At 48.1% G+C, this 16,367-nt stretch overlaps 1 protein-coding gene and 2 non-coding genes across 6 annotated transcripts; 2 read left to right on the top strand and 1 right to left on the bottom strand.

Annotated features, from left to right (window-relative positions):
* Positions 1-2,724: 2,724 nt before the first annotated feature.
* On the bottom strand, positions 2,725-10,194 carry TRIM7 (tripartite motif containing 7). 4 transcript variants are annotated; one of them, XM_077911067.1, is made up of 7 exons: positions 9,439-10,175; positions 8,171-8,266; positions 7,038-7,268; positions 6,043-6,065; positions 5,643-5,758; positions 5,091-5,126; positions 2,725-3,106 (listed from the first exon to the last, which is right to left on the bottom strand). In XM_077911067.1, exons 1-7 carry the CDS (start codon positions 9,985-9,987, stop codon positions 2,727-2,729), a joined length of 1,431 nt encoding a protein of 476 aa, XP_077767193.1. In that variant the 5' UTR covers positions 9,988-10,175; the 3' UTR covers positions 2,725-2,726. The 4 variants fall into 4 exon arrangements, with proteins under 4 accessions (XP_077767193.1, XP_077767192.1, XP_077767195.1 ...); XM_077911066.1 differs by having other exon boundaries at positions 2,968-3,679; positions 9,439-10,173; XM_077911069.1 differs by lacking the exons at positions 8,171-8,266; positions 9,439-10,175 and adding an exon at positions 8,008-8,164 and having other exon boundaries at positions 2,968-3,679.
* Positions 10,195-12,489: 2,295 nt separating this feature from the next.
* TRNAA-UGC (transfer RNA alanine (anticodon UGC)) lies at positions 12,490-12,561 on the top strand. The gene has a single exon. It is a non-coding gene; the product is annotated as a tRNA-Ala (tRNA).
* Positions 12,562-13,012: 451 nt separating this feature from the next.
* TRNAK-CUU (transfer RNA lysine (anticodon CUU)) lies at positions 13,013-13,085 on the top strand. The gene has a single exon. It is a non-coding gene; the product is annotated as a tRNA-Lys (tRNA).
* Positions 13,086-16,367: the final 3,282 nt, after the last annotated feature.

A 16,367-nucleotide genomic window follows, 5' to 3' on the forward strand; every position in this document is an offset into this window, starting at 1 on the left:
GGTGAGAGCCCAGGTGAGGGACAAGAGAAACCTTTGCCCTGCAAGGATCAGGAAGTGGCGGCTGTACAAGCTATGAAAGCAGCCCAAGTGTTCATCATTGATGAATGGATAAAGAAGTCACTGTGTATATATATATATACACACACACACACACACACACACACACACACACAGTGCAGTGCTATTCAGCCATAAAAAAAGAATGAAATCTTGCCATTTGCAACAATGTGGATGGAGCTGGAAAGTATAATACTAAAGGATGTAAGTCAGAGAAAGACAAATACCATATGATATCACTCATGTGTGGAATTTAAGAAACAAAACAAATGAGCAAAGAGAAAAAATAAAAGAGACAGACTCTTAACTCTAAAGAAAAAATTGATGGTTATCAGAGGGGAAGGGGTGGGGAAATAGGTTAAATAGGTGATGGGGATTACAGTACACCTGTCATGATGAGCACAGAGTGATGTGTAGAAGTGTTGAATCACTATATTGTACACTTGAAGCAATGTATGCTAACTAGCTGGAATTAAAATTAAAACTTAAAAAAAGAAAGTGGTGGCTGTAAGTGGCAGGCCTTGACCTGGTGGCCCGACCTGCCCTATGGTCCCTGCAAAGCCAGGTGACTTGGATCTATGGGTGCCCCCTCAGTCTGCAAGCTGAGGAGCCACGTGAGGGTCTGTTGTGAGCAAACTGTCGGTTCCTCATGCAGATCACAAGGATCTGGGATTAATAGGTGGGATCAGGAAGACCCAAGTTAAGTCAGTCATTGCTTTCAAAGATCCAAACATTTCACAGATCTTAGGATGCCCAAAGGTTGGTAGGGAAAAATGCACACGATCACACATATCCTCACACCAGCACTGTGTCATCTGAAGTCACTGCACTGCCCTAGTGACAAAAAGAGAACATCTCTTACCCTAAGTGTGTGATTATTACTGTAACTGTTGTTATATTTCTTCAGATATATAGGTATCTATGTAGTTATTCTGCAAACACAGTCTGGTAGACACACAATCACATTCACAAACACAAACACAAAAGCTGAAAATATACACACAGACAGACACCCCAGCAGTCCCCAGACCTGGCCCTACAAGCTTCTCCACCAGACATCCACTTTCTGTGACCTGTAATATGCATTGCAGTATTTCGACACAGTTGTGTGACTTTAACTGTGATACTCAATTCAAAAGCCATACAAGCCCAGATAACATTAGGGCTTGATGATAACACTAGCCAATTTAATTAGCAAGTGAATGTTAAAAATGGGCTTTCCTTGTGGAAATTAGTGGTATGCAAACACCTGCTACAGTGTTCCAACCCTACTCTCTGTGTATGAACACAATATAGGATTCACCCTCTGGAATGATACAATGATATTGTAGGTTGGACTCATTTTTTAAAGATTTATTTATTTATTGGAGAGAGGGACAGTATAAGCTGGGGTGAAGGGAGTTGTGCAGAGGGAGAGGGAGAGAGAGAATCTTAAGCAGGTTCCATGCCCAGTGCAGACCCAAGCCAAAATCAAGAGCCAGTTGCTTGACTGACTGAGCCACCCCTGTAGGCTGGACTCTTGGATGATCCTGTCCCCAGCCCATAGGACACTGGATTCTGATTACCATGCTATGTCGACTGGGTCTGCCTCTAGAACAGTGTTATGCCTACCCTATAAGACCCTTATATGGAAGTTTGAAGCATCTCAGGGATAGAGTACAAAAACTCCATGACACTTGCAGACCAGATTGTTCAATTGTCACTGTCCCTACATGCCAACACATCTGTCTAAACAACCTGTGCAGGACAGAATAGGTCTGAGACTGGCTTTCATCTAGCCAAGTAGCCAGGTAGTGGGGAAGGAAACTATGGCCCTCACCTAAATAGGGGTTGGTTAATATTTAACAACAAATGAAAAATAGGATATTACCAAAATGACCTGGGTCTATTTTCCTAAACCCTATGCACATGCTGATAAATGCCCTCTCCAAAATCCGCACACACCCCTGCCCCTTCAATCTGAGATACAAACACACATGCACACATTCTTCACACACTTAAACACATCTGCTCACCCAGTCTAGCAGAAACCTTTGCTCCTACTGTGCTCTTGCACTCAGACTGTGGGAGTCAAGAATGAGCTAAGCCACCCTAGAAATGAGCTCAGTCTATATTTCCATCTCCTCATCCCACTTCCCTGGGAAGTACCAAGCAGGGGACAACCCAACAAAAGCTAGGGAACAAACAATTAGCCAAGGGAGTAACACCCCAAGCAGGGCATAGGCTGAGCAGACCTTGACAGCAGGGTCCTCTGCTGTTGGCATACATTTAGCAAGTTCCAGAAAGGGTATGTGAGAGGCATATTTGTGCTCTGTGAATTCCCATGATCATATTAGTCACATTTGTAAAATTTTAAGTGCTATTCTATGTTTCAAAATTCCCTAACTTTTGGTCTCCTTACTCAAGGGAGACTATACTTTGTATTTGAAAGGCGTTTAGGCATCTGTGAGAACACAAGGCTGTCACCGTGGCCAAGAATGAACATATCATTCTGTATCATTGGGTTAAGGGTATTGGAAGGTAGCCACACCAAATGCCAATGTCCTGGGCTTTCCTCTTACATACAGGTCAAGACAAGAATCTCCTTCCAGTTCTGGCTCAGGCTGTTTCAGCTGGGAGTACAATGCTCCTTCCTGAGTAGAGACCACAGGCCAGATGGATCGAAGTGATCATGAACTTGGCTGTCTGGGCCACACGCTCCTGCATGCCCTGAGGACAGCACTGGGCTTGGTGTTGCTCCACAGAAGGGGAGACCTGCTAAGACCAGACAGTAAGCCCCAGTGACGGGAAGTACCTCTGTCAGGAGCTGGGCTCAGGTCCTCACCAGCCTCCACTGCCTCACAGCTCGCGCCAGATACACATGCAGACAACAGGTAGAGGACAGGCCCCCAGGGTCCAAGGCACCTCTTCCCCTGCTGGGTTGACCGCAGAGCGCCCACTCTGCAGACTCCAATGTTGCGGTCTAGGGCCTCCGGGGCCGTGTCTGGAGGGCAGGCCCAAAGGAACTGGGGGGCTGCGACAGAGCGCAACAGTGCTTCCCCTGGGCGGCCTGAACATGGAAGAAGGCACCTGTGAGTGACTCACCCTCCCTGGGAAGCGGACGCCTCCCCTCAAGGCCAAATTCGCAAGTAGGTGCCCGTGGAGCAGACAGAGAAAAGGGGAAACACGCGCTCGTGGAAGTTGACGCGGAAGGTGTAGAGGTGGCGCATGTCCTCCGTGGCGTAGAAGGACACGGCCCCCACTTCCAGATCCAGCGCCACGCGCACTCGGGACAGGTGGCCACAGCTGAGGGGTGTCCGTTCGGGGCTGGTCACCGCCCAGTACTTGCCGCTGTGGAGCTGCAGCGCCCACACGCCCTCCTCCGGGGTGAAGGGCGTGAGGCCCTTGCGGCGCACGCTCTCCCGCGCCACACCGAAGGCCCAGCCGTCCTTGGAGCCCACCTCCACCTCCCAGTGGTGCCTGCCGGAGGAGAAGCCGCAGGACGCCAGCACTCGCGTGTTGGTGTCGAAGCGGCATGGGTGGCAGGGCAGGTCCTGCGCCCGCTGCCCGAGGCGCACGCTCTTAAGATCCAGGGAGAGGATGAGGCGGGGGTTGGCGGTGTCTGGGTCCAAGGTCAGCTCCACTGAAGGCAGAGACAGAGAGAGGCGTCCCATGCAAGCCCCTGGCACAACTCTGTCGGCTCCTTCCCCTCCACCGATCCCCCGCAAGTACATGGCGAGGTCAGACCGGAGGGAGAATGAACCCAATTTGAATCCCAATTCAAACAGATTGGCAAGTCCAATTTAAAAGACGATTGCAAAATATTGAACACTAAATATTGGAAGGAACCATTAATTTTTCTAATTGTGATTATGGTTTTGTGGGGGTTTTTAAAAGTCTATCTTTAGAGATAACATGCTAATATTTATGGAAATCACTTATTCATGATTTGCTTCCAGTGGGAAGAAGTGGGTAGGAGTGTTTATGAAAAATATTAGCTGAAGGTGTATGATGACGTAATTATTCATTATGATCTACTTTTGTGTACGCTAAAAATTTTCATAATAAAAACTTAAAATATGCACACTTGTCCTAAGTACTATCTTCCAGGACTATCACAGGCCCCAGGAATCCCACAGTTCAGTATCCCTGTCCTCCATCAGCTTCCTTTCTGGGAGAAAGGGAAGGAGAGACAATAAATGACATAGATAATATGAGGAATCAGGAAAGAAGGCTGTAATTTCATCTAGAGTGGCCAGGGAAGGCAAAAAGGTCTCATTATGTAATTCACAGCAAACACAGAAAGGAAATGAGGAAGCCAGATATTCAGCTGTCTGGAGGACACATATACCAGGCTGAGGCCCAGCCAGCTCAGTGCAAATGCCCTGAGGTGAGTGTGTGCTTGGTGCATTTCAAGAGCAGCAAGGAGGGCTTGTTGTGGCTGCGCAGAGTAAACCAGGGAAGAGTGTGCAGTGAGGCCAGATCCCTAAGCCTGGAAGACCTCAGTGAGGACTATATTGAGTGAAAGGGCTGTCCCAGGGTCCTGAGCAGAGGAGTGGCATGCTCTGACTTGGTTTAGATTTTTCCAAGGTAAATTCTGACTTAGCTTGTTCAGTCAAGAGTATCAGGAATATGAGACTTCCCCTGCCTTCCTGTGGGGTTGGATCTCACTCAACCCAGAGCTCTGCAATAGTAAGAACCACCTCCCTTCCTGTCTTCAGCCTCCTCCCTCTGCTTTCCCCTGACCCCTGCACACAACCACTGTCCCCAGAAGAGGTCTCTGTCTGGGAGCAGGAATAGGGGAGACAGCCTGTCCGGGAGGGGAGACTGACCCACAGTTTATAGGCCTGTAGGTCCCCCTGCAGCCTGAGGGAGCCAGAACTGGGAGGCAGGGATGAGGGAGAAAAGGAAGCAGACGGCAGAAGGCAGACGTAGGCCGTATACCAGCAGAAGGAACCAACCATGCGCAAAGCCCAGAGAAACAGCCATGGGCAGGGAATGGATTCTCTACATGGACAAATCCTGGGAACTCACTATCAGAGCAACCATCATACCTTTCTCCTCTTTCTCCAGTTCTTCTCGAAGATCCTCTGAGGAGAAACAAAGTGGGGTATGCGTCAATGGCTTAGGAGATTATCTCTCTGGCAATGACGGTGATACCACCTCCTCTGACATTTACAGCCCCACTGGCTCACTCACTCCCCAGATACCCCAGAGGCTGAGAGTTGATGTGCAGACACTGGGTCAAGTGTAGGGGATAGGGAAGGGGCAGTATCCTAACTCTACCTCTCCCATGTCTCCTCTCTTTAGCCTGAGCTAGTCTGACCTGAACTCTTCCTCCTCATCCCTCTTTTTGCCCCTAATCCACTACCCCACCTGTCCCTGGGGGTATCTTTGTGTTGAGGAGGTTAGGGGGGTGGCTTGAGGGGGATTGTTGCTGAATGGATTTGCCACCCTCATCTCTGTGCACCAATCTGGCCTTGACACACTCTAGCTCCAATTTTCTCACACAGCTTTTGGAAAGGCACATCCTTGGGACCCCAAAATACCAAAACACACCATGGCCTCCAGCACTGAGTGGCCCAGCCCCAAGCACAGGCCCCTACCTTTGAACTTCTTGAGCAGCCCCTTTAAGACAAAGGTCTTGAGGGAAACATTCCAGACTTTATTTTTCATCTCAGAAGAGACTGTGGTGGGCTTGGGGCCAGGCACATTGCTGCACCTGCAGGACAAAGACCCAGAGGAAGCCCGCAAATACTGTCCTACTCCCACCGGACTGAGGATGGCAAGGTCCTCTTTGGTGGGGAGAGGCAAAGAAAGAAGAGGCTGGTCTTACAACAGAATATCCACAGCCAGTCAGGTGGACATTTGCCTTAGAAGTTACATTGGTAAGGAGGTGTGGGAGTTGGGAGGTGAGAGGTCAGCAGTGAGGGAATGAAGAGAGAGACCTCAGTGGAAAAGAAGAGCCAGCTTGTAGAGGCCTAAGGCACTCCTAGGTCCACTCACCTGCTTAAGGTGTTTTTGAATTCCTGGTGAGAAAGATGAAAGAAAACCAACTCAGCATCACGTAACCACCAGTCACCTTTGAGAAAATAAAACTGGCCTCTTGCCCTACTTCTAGAGAGTAAGCAATAAGGTGTACCACCCCCAACCACCTGCATGTGGCCCAGAGGGCAGTGGCTTCCTGTTGTGCCTGATTGCTGGGTGTCTCATCGCCTCCCTTCCCAGGGCTTTGCAAATGCTCCCTTCATTACTGAATCATCACTGGAGCCATGTGCTGGTATCCAGTGTTGCCTCTGCTCCCGACACCACTCCAGGGAAGTCATAGCCCTTCCGCAATGACTGGCCACTCAGACCAGTATCTTCTAAATGAGTATGCTTGACCCATTTGTGCCTTGTGAAGTTTATTTGTGGATTGTGACTATTTATTTTATTTATTTATTCATGAGAAACACGAGGGAGAGGCAGAAGCACAGGCAGAGGGAGAAGCAGGCTCCTGCAAGGAGCCCGATGTGGGACTCAATCCCAGATCCCAGAATCACGCCATGAGCGAAAGGCAGAAGCTCAACCACTGAGCCACTCAGGCGTCCCTGTGACTATTTTAAAAGGAAATAAAATAGAAAATGTCAAAAAACGCATTACATGTACTAAAGATAAGTATTATTTTCTGAGATTTTTGTCACAAGGTTTATATACTGGAATATGACGTACACCTTGTATACAGCTCTTTGGAACTCCTTTCTGTCTGCTAGATTGGATTCAGCCCAATTCATGAATTGTTGAGTAAAGCCAATAAGATCTTTATTGCGGCTCAAGGTCAAGACAGTTTTACCACATCTTTTTAGACCTTTAAACCCAGGAGAAGAAGGGCACTTTTCTGCAGTCCCCTTCTGCTTGAGTATGTGATTCTACTAAATTCACAGAACCTGACTCTGTTCTCACTTGCCATTTGTGATGCCTGGGGATAAATGATTCATACTTCTTGGCCAATCCAGACTCACCTGGAGAAATTCAAGGTCAGGCTTTTGAGATGTCTCCTGGATTTGGCTGCTGAGCTTGGAGAGCTGGGTGATCTCACCCTCAAGCTGAGCTATGTTCTCATTCCGCTTCTGTGTCACCTCCCGGGACAGCTCCTCCAGGCGGCCCAAGAGCCGGCCTTCCTGCTCCACCAGGAAGGCCCTCAGTGCCTGGAACTCCGCGCCCGCCTTCTCTCGCTCAGCTGCCATCTGCTTCTGTCTCAGGAGGGGAGAATTGGGATAGGCAATGGGATGTCAAGATGTAGCATTTGGACAGTAGCATCTGAGCCATTCCACAGGACAGAATTCCACTCATCTCACTGTTCAGGGGTCAGAGGCTCACCTACACATACCCACCACACACATCCTCTAGTTTAGATATCCTTACACAGCAGTTTCAACACATGCTCTCGAGTTCCCTGTCACAAATGTGCTCTCCCACCTACCTAGGGCAACTTCAGATTTGCCCCAGAACCACCCAGGGATGCAGCTGTCTCACTTGGAAAGTAGGAGAAATATTTAGGACATTACTTAATGTCTCCCAGAGCCACTGTAAAGATTAAACTGAGGTCACTTCCTTTCCACCCCCAAACACATTTATTTTGAGTTAGAAACTACACAAGAGGCTCAAAATGGAGTCACTGATGCTAAGTCCCACATTAGGAAACAGAGACTTAATCACAGTTTCAGTTTTCTCAGAAAGAGAATCTCACATCAGCCAATCAGGAATTACCTGATCAGTATTGGTTAAGTAACTGCCTGATAAACCTCTACCCTCCCCAACAGGGAAAGTAACTGCAATAACCAATCTGCTTTTTGGCCTAGTATAAATTCCTTGTTCCTGCTCATGTCTGCCTATAAATTCTTTTGCTTTGTATAGCTTTTCAGAGTTCTTTTCTATCTGCCAGATGGAATGCTGCTCAATTCATGAATTGCTGAATAAAGCCAATAATACCTGCAAATTTTACTCAGCTAAATGTTGTCCTTTAACATTTGTTACTCCTCCAACTTTCACTCTTCACTTTACTTCTTTTTAAAGAGTGCACACACAGGCCCAGGATGGTGGGTGGTCCTCTGTTGTCACCCAAAGAGGATCCACCTGGAGGATGCCCGCTCACCAGAAGCTCCTTGCTCTCCTTCTCTTCAGTGGAACGAAATGCTTCATAGTCCTCCAGATCCTTCTTCAAGACCTTCAGCCTGGACTCCAGGAGTTCCTGCAAAAGGGTGAGAAAGGAGACATTATGGTAAGAGGCCTCTGGAAACCCCTACATGTGCCTTTCTGGAGCCATCTAGGAGAAAGAGAAGACCCTCTTCATTGAAGAATAGGAGGCAGGGCTGAAGCCATATCTGGACATCCAGATGGCTATAGCCTGCACAGAAGTACATAGGTGTACGGGGCAACTGAAGGGTGACTCCTAAGGCCCCAAGGTCTCACTTCTCCAGACCATCTGTTCACAATCCAAGCCGAAATGCAGGCAGGCCCTGTAGCAGCCCAACCTACCTAGTTTTCCCCTCTGTTTTCCTCCTCACCATCAGAAAGCTGTCTGGGAGGGAGACAAACCACGAGAGACTCTTACTTATTCGAAACAAACAGGGTTGCTAGAAGGGAGGTGGGTGGGAGATGGGGTAATTGGGGGATGGGCATTAAGGAGGGCATGGGATGTGATGAGCACCATGTGTTATAGGCAACTGATAAATTGTTGAATGCCACATCGGAAACTAAGTATGTACTTATATGTTGGCTAATTGAATTTAAATTTTAAAAAACTCTAAACCCCTCCCAGAACCAGAAAGCCATCTGGGTGGGAGGGCTGAAGTGGAATAAAGAGTAAAAGACTGGGGGCTGTGTGCTGAGGCAGTAAGGAGGCAGGAAAGAGAGTGCCCAAGATCCACATGTTTGACACAGCCCACCGACAGCTTTTGCTGCTCCACTCAAACCAGGCAGCAGGCACCCGCTGCCTTACCCCAGTCTCCTGGAAAAGTCGCCCCACTCGGCCCAGGACGCAGCACAGAGCCACCGCAGGGAAAGGGCCGAGAGGGTGGACAGAGGAAGTGTGGGTGTGATGGCAGCGCTGCTAGAAGCCAGGGGCTGACAAGCAGGATGAAAATCGCCAAGTCTGTAGAGGTATCGCGAAGGTGGTCCAGGAAGGAGCCCAGAGGGAAACTCGAGGTGGCGGGTAGGATGGTATTAATGATGTAGCGGTGACACGGAGAGCGCTGCACTGAGTCCCAGGGCAAGGCTGGCTAGCGTGGCAGAGGAGAGAAGCGGCAGGGTCTCACCCGGGCCTCCCGCAGGCCTGCCTGCTTGCCCTCTGCCCCGCACATGCAGGCAGGCGGAACCCGGGCTGGGGCCCTGGGGACCTGCACGGGGGGCGCGGGCGCTTACCTTAGCCTCCTGCACAGCCTCATCCAGGGGCAGCACCGCGTGCGCGCGGTGTTCGCGGGCGCGGTCGCACACCACGCAAATGGCGCGACCGTCGTCCTGGCAGTAGAGCTTGAGTGGTTCGCCATGCAGGGCGCAACCCGCCCAGGCCGCCTCCGCGAGTGCGCGCTCGCCGGGCGCGGCCCCGGGTAGGCTGAAGCGCCGCAGCAGCGTGGCCACCGAGGCCAGCTGCCGGTTGGGCCGCAGCTGGCTGGGCCGCACTGGCTCCCGGCACTGGGGGCAGGGCAGCGGGCAGGGCAGCGCGCGCGGCGCTGCGGTAGGGCCGGGGCCGGGGCCGGGGCCGGGGCCGGGGCCGGGGCCGGGGCCGGGGCCGGGGCGCTCCCAGCAGCGCGCTATGCAGGAGCGGCAGAAGCTGTGACCGCACTCGACCGACACGGGTTCGCGGAAGAGCTCCAGGCATATAGAGCAGGTGGTCTCGCCCTGCAGCTCTGCCGCCAGGGCCAGCGCCTCGGCCCCGGCCCCGGGGTCCGTCCGCAGCCCCACCGCCGCCATGCGCTCCCCCAGCGCCCCGGGTCGGGCGGTGCCGGGGACGTCGAGGGGCGAGGGGTGCAGCGGCCCGAGGAGGCCTCCGAGCACCCGCTGGGAGAGGAAGGGCGGGGCTGAAGTCGGGCTGGCAGAGACTCGAGCCGCGAGCTTGCCGGGCTGGGACACGAGAGCGCGAGAGCGTGTCTGTAGGCGGGCCGAGGGCAGGCCAGCGCCGCGCGTCCCCGCCCTGGGCCGCCCTGGCCGCGTGAACCCCGGCCGTGGTCTGCGGCTCCGCTGGTCTCCTGGCACCCTCCTCCGGCGCCCCCCTTGCGCAGACCCTCCGCGACCCCCCTTGTCCACCCCCTGCCTGGATCAGTCAGACGTGGGAAACGGGCCCGGACAGGTGGGCGCACACACCCAGCTGGGCGCCACTCCCGGTTGCCGGGATGTCCAAGGGCCCAGCGCCCTGGCCACAGTGTCAGGTTCCCGCAGTACAGGTTTGTCCTGACCCGGGGCGAGCTAAATTTAGTGTCTGGAAGGTGGCTCTTGCCCCCACCCCCAATCCTGGCTTTGTAACCACGTCTGTGGCTACTTTTCCCACGGTGGTTCTCCCCTCCTTGTTTATTCAATTTTTGGCTTTGAACAAATAAAACATTTACAATACCTTTCCCTACTGTAATCTCCACCAAAATAACCCAGCCCTTTGCGGTCCCTCCAGAACTGCCAGGAATATTGGCTTCCACTTCTTTCCTCACTCCTGAGGTCACCCAGGGCAGGCTTTAGACACCACCCTCCTCAGAAACCAGTCTTGTCAAGGTCACCAGTGACCTCAGAGATCCTAACTCAAAGGCAAAGGCTCTTTCTCAGGCCTCACTTCATTTGCCCTTTCCTCCAATGCTTCCTCCTTGCTGCCACTTCCCTGGCACCTTCCAGGATGCCATAGGCCCTGGCTCTCCAACTGCATCCGTGGCCTCCTACCTTTTTCTTGGCCACTCTTGTGGTTTCTTCCTCCTCTTCCTCCACTTGCTCAGTCCTATACTACTGATCTCTTCCATTTTCTTGGCCTGAAAGACCCTATTCTTGCTGAGGCCACAATACACATCCCCACCCAGTGTCTCCTACTATGTCTGGCTTCCACATCCAAGTCCCAGCAGCATGTTCTGTGGACTATCACACACTCACCATAAACAACACCATACTTCAAATCTGCCCTCCACCTGTTCTTTCCAGAGCCTTCCCCACCCAACCCCAGTTAACAGCAACTCTATCCCTTCAGGTGTTCAGGCCATACCAGGGAGTCCTCTGTGACTCCCAAGAGGAACACATTGCACAGACTCCACCTTCAGTCCCCTCTGTGTCCTCACTCTCTCACACCCTTCCATGATCTGTGTACCACCTTCCATGATCTGATGATCACAACAGTTCTATCCCCTTCTGTCACACACTGCCCTACCCTGTCTTCTCCATCGAGCTGTGAGAACAGTCCTGTTGAAATGTTAAGTCAGAGCAAGGTTAGGTTCCCCTCTGCTCAGACCCTTCATTGGCTCCCACTGCTCAAAGTAAAAGTTGAAGTCTTTGTAATCCTCCTAAAGCCCTACCCATTCTTTGACCCCATCCCCTGCACCCAGACTCTACCTACATTTCCTGTCACTCTTCCTTGTTGATCCACTCCTCTCTTGCCACAGGGACCTCCTTGCTATTCCTGCAACATGCCAACAAGCTCCTACTTCAGGACCTTTGAACTGGCTTTTACTTGTACTTGCACTTCTCTTTTCCCATACTTGCTTGGCTTACTTCCCACCTCCTTCAAGTCCTGTTTCAAATGTCATCCTCTCAGCAGAACCTGCCCTAACCACATTGTTTAAAATTGCATCTTAACACATTGTCCTTCAACCTGGCTGTTTCATAACACTACCTCCTCTGGAATTTGAGATGTTAAGGGGATGACTGAGTTGGTTTTGTTACGGGTTGGACCCCTCAGACTTCTAAAGCGGTTCTTGTTACATAGTAAGAGACTGGTAAACTTTTCTTGGATTGAACTGATTTAAACGTTGTTCAAAATTCAGATATACAAAGAGTTTCACAGCGAAAAGTGTGCCCATCGTCTGCATTCCAGTCTCCTCCCCATCCCAAGAGAACAACTTTGCAATTCTGAATTATTTTATACAGATATTGTATAGTTTGGTGCACTCTCCTTTTTCTTGTTTAACAAACGGTAGCAGCCTGCACAGTCTTCCTTACTTTCCTTCTTCCGCTGAGTTCATTTTGGGCATCGTGCCTGATGATTTCTCCTACACTTTCCACTGCTGCCTTCAGATGTTTATTCCAGCTCGATGTCCCCGCGAGTGTCCCTCAGTGGAAATCCGCTCGCCTGCAGTCAGTAGAGAACCCAAACACGGCTCCTGGCGTTGCGGGACAGGCTTTGCCAGACCGGCTTTGCAGTAGCTGGATTGTCTTGCCAGGATAGCTGCACGCTCTCTAGGCTAATAAACAGCCAAGGGAACATACTGGGAAACTTTCTAGTAACGTGGGGATGTAGCTCAGTGGTAGAGCGCATGCTTTGCATGTATGAGGCCCCGGGTTCGATCCCCGGCATCTCCAGCGCCGGTGTGCGTTGCTTTTTACTTTCCTCTTACTAAGTATTTAAACGCTAAATGTTTGCAGAGCCCGGAAATCCCGTATCTTTGAGTTTTCCCAGATCGGAAGGGGAGGCGGCGGGACCCGCCCACTACAATCCCCAGACCCTACATCTAAACTCCTGATGAAAGTTTCACGAAGTGATCCTGCTAGTGGCGTTAGGTGGCTCTTGTTTTCCTTTCCTCGCGTCCTGCGCTTTCCGGGAATGGAAAAATGTTAGGTCGATGTTTAGAGCAGAGCAAGCACTAAACAGACCTAGGTGGGAGGGGCGGTCAGGTAGGACCTGCGAAGTTTGAATTTCCGGGCTGTTTAGCGGCCGGGTCTACGTTGCAAATGAATCTACCTTTAAATCTGAAGCTACACGTAGCCTGAATCCTACCTTAAAGTATGAATTGTTGAAAGAGGGATTCCAGGTGCCCGGCTAGCTCAGTCGGTAGAGCATGAGACTCTTAATCTCAGGGTCGTGGGTTCGAGCCCCACGTTGGGCGCGAGGCTTGTTTTTCTTCAATAACAACTGGTTCAGTACTTGACTCACTCTGGGATTTACAAATAAAAAGATCCCATTCTGGAGTTTCATTGTGTGTGGTATTCAGTTGGGTATTTTTTTGTGGCTTTACATTTGTTCATCAATTAATTTATGAATTACTGCTAACAAAATGAATTTTATCTAGGTATATGTAAATTTTTAGTTTTAAAAATTGTTAAAATATGTGCAATACAATATACTATTTCAATAATTTTTACATGTACAGTTCTGTAGCTTTTCACACATTCACACAGTTGTGCAACCATCACCACCATCCATCTCAGAACTATTTCATCTTCCCCTACTGCAATTCTACCCAAGAAATTTCTAACTCCCCATTCTGTCCTTCCTCCAGCCCCTGGCAACCACCATTCTACTATCTTTATGACTAGTCTCCATTATATATATATATATATAATATATTATATATACATATAAATATTACAATAAATATTATGATATTAATTATAATATATTATTATAATATATAATTAATATATGTTAATTATAATAAATATTACAGTCCTTTTATATATATATACTGTACTTTCTTTTTAATAGTTCATCTGTCTATAACCACTTGGTTGGGTTCCTTCCACCTTTTGGCTATTGTGAATAATGTGACATTAGCATGGATGTGCAAGTATCTGTTCGAGTTCCTGCTTTCAATTCTGTTGAGAATATATACCTAGAAGTGGAATTGCAGAACATAATATTTATTTTTTTCTTATTTTTCTTTCTAATTTTAATTCCAGCATAACAAGTATTTCTATGTCTAATTTTTTGAAGAACCACCATACCATTTTCCATAGTTTCACAAAATGAGCTTTTAAAACATCTTTTGAATAGGTTATACACTGTACTGTTCAAAAATTGAACCATATATAAAAATATTCAGTGAAAACCATCTGTCACCTTCCCTCCTTAGGTAACAACTTTTGTACCTGCATACATATTCTTGCACAATTATATATATTTTTGATGCAAATATATTTCTATTTTCCTTTATTTTATACAAAAAGATAATTACAATTCTTTAATTTGAAGATCTTTCCATCTCAAGATGCAGGACATTTTCTAAATCTTCTTTTTTACAGCTGAATAATATTCCCCTATAGATAAATCATAGTTTATTTAATAGATCACCTACTGATGAATATTTATAGTGGTTCCAAACTCCTGTTATTATGATCAATTCTGCAGTTAAGAAGTATGTAGTGTTGTTATTTTGCACTTTCTCACTCATATCTGTGGAGCAAATTCCTAGAAGTGAGATTGCTGGGTCAAGGTGTATACGGAGTATAACTTTATAGAAACAGACAGATCACTGTTGACCTTACAGGCTGATTATTCCTTCCGACCAGCCATGAATCAGATTGCCTGTTTCTTCACTGCTTTGGTGGCAATGGGTCACTTCAACAAATCTAATATGACTCTATCCCCCTTAAAATTGCCATAGTCCCCTGCTGCCTGTGCCACAAGACAAGGTGATGCCCATTGCAGGGCCTATGGGGCACTGTCTGACAGGAAGAGGGACCCTCCTTTGGTCTCTCACAGGAGCTTACTTAGGAAGAATTCGACCAAATACAAGAAATTAAATTTGTATGTGATTTTCTCTTTGATCTTGGTGTCATATGGGGCATATATAAATTATTAAATCATGCATGTATGATAATAATTATATATAACTTACATATAAATTTATTAATCAACCATGCACTTGAATATTTTCATTTAAAACATCACTTTAGGGATGCTTGGGTGGCTCAGTGGTTGAGCATCTGCCTTTGGCCCAGGGCATGATCCTGGGATCCGGAATCAAGTCCCACATTGGGCTTCTTGCAGGGAGCCTACTTCTCCTTCTATGACTCTGCCTCTCTCTCTGTGTCTCTCAAGAGTAAATAAATAGAATCTTTAAAAAAATAAAACCTCAGTTGAAACAGAAAATTATCTCCAGGTTTAAGATATTTGTGGCTATTTTGTAACTAGTCTAAAAATACTCCACTTTCAGCTCTTTCTTTAACAGTTGGTGGTTTCCCTTTACTAGACTTGAAAAAGTCATTCTCTAAGGGTCTATGTAACATCAGGTGAAATGGCTCAACCACCATCAAATGCTACCTGGTTATTTCATTGCTGTTTATTTTAGATCACATTTGTTTAAGGATACAAAGGCCCCTCAATTAAAGGCTGGTGTCCGTTACATGCTGGTGTCCTGGGAAATGTAAATTTGGGGTAAGTAGAAAGATAAAATATTGACCAGAGCAACCTAATTCTGGAGGACTGTGTGCCAAAGGAAGAGTGGCCAAATAGATGACCGAGAATGACGTGCTCCTCCATTCTTTGTCAGGACCAACTGGATTAAAACCACTAGATATTTTGGGAAACCTTCTCCACTACCATTTGAGATGTTTAATGTCTAAAGACAAGAGAGGCTTTTGAATATGGAAAAGAATACAAACTTGTTTTGTGATTAATATTCAATTTATTACAGTTGTAAAGGTGAAAGCCTAGTTTTTCTCAAGGTTTTGGGTTCAACTTACAAATACTGTTTTTCTTATAAAGTTAGTGATTTTTAGACTGGAACAATCACTAGTTCCTTTCACTACTTTCTTCATGAACTATGGTTATCAAAAGTTGTCACTCTGAACATCTAAGCCACTGGTGATATTTTCTCTTAGACATTCCAGGTGACAATTACAGACTTATCTGTCTGGACCTTCATTGACTGTGGAGGAGAGGGAGGCACTGATTAGGTCACAGCCGGAGTGCAGAGCCAGTACCTGAACCTTGGTTCCTGCTGTAGTCTCTCTGCTTTAAGCAGCAACTCAAGCAGTTAGAAACACCAGGTGTGTTTTTATTTGCAATCTTCTGAATGAATGTGTTCATTCATCTGTCCTTTAAAACTCCACATTGAGGTACTGCTGTATTTCTCATTACACTGTTATTGAGAGTCCTCTCAGACACAGATCCGGTGTCCTCCATAATTTTTTCTATACACTTGTAAACAAAAACAGCAACTGGTGGGGATGGAGTAATCAGAATGCAGAGCCAAGGAGGTATTGCTGTGGCTCCTTATCCCCCAAGTCCCTGCTCTTCCTTTCCTCCTTGAGCCCACCAAGCACCCTCGTACTTCAGAGTCTGAACCCTCTCCCAAAGGCTTTTCCCCAGGATCTTTGAAAGGCTGGCTTCTTCTGATCTTCCTGACTTAGTTCATTCTCTTCTTCTGATACATCTTAGCCCATCT

The sequence above is a fragment of the Canis aureus genome, chromosome 10 (genome assembly GCF_053574225.1).
Source record: "Canis aureus isolate CA01 chromosome 10, VMU_Caureus_v.1.0, whole genome shotgun sequence".
Lineage (NCBI taxonomy): Eukaryota > Metazoa > Chordata > Mammalia > Carnivora > Canidae > Canis > Canis aureus.

Excerpts from the sequence above, each read along its gene's own strand:
- TRIM7 (XM_077911066.1), bottom strand. The coding sequence starts at position 9,987 with ATGGCGGCGGTGGGGCTGCGGACGGACCCCGGGGCCGGGGCCGAGGCG. Across the intron at positions 6,066-7,037 it reads CTGACCTTGAATTTCTCCAG|GAATTCAAAAACACCTTAAG; the intron begins GTGAGTCTGGAT and ends CTTTCTCACCAG. Across the intron at positions 3,680-5,090 it reads ACTGGAGAAAGAGGAGAAAG|TGGAGCTGACCTTGGACCCA; the intron begins GTATGATGGTTG and ends CTCTGCCTTCAG.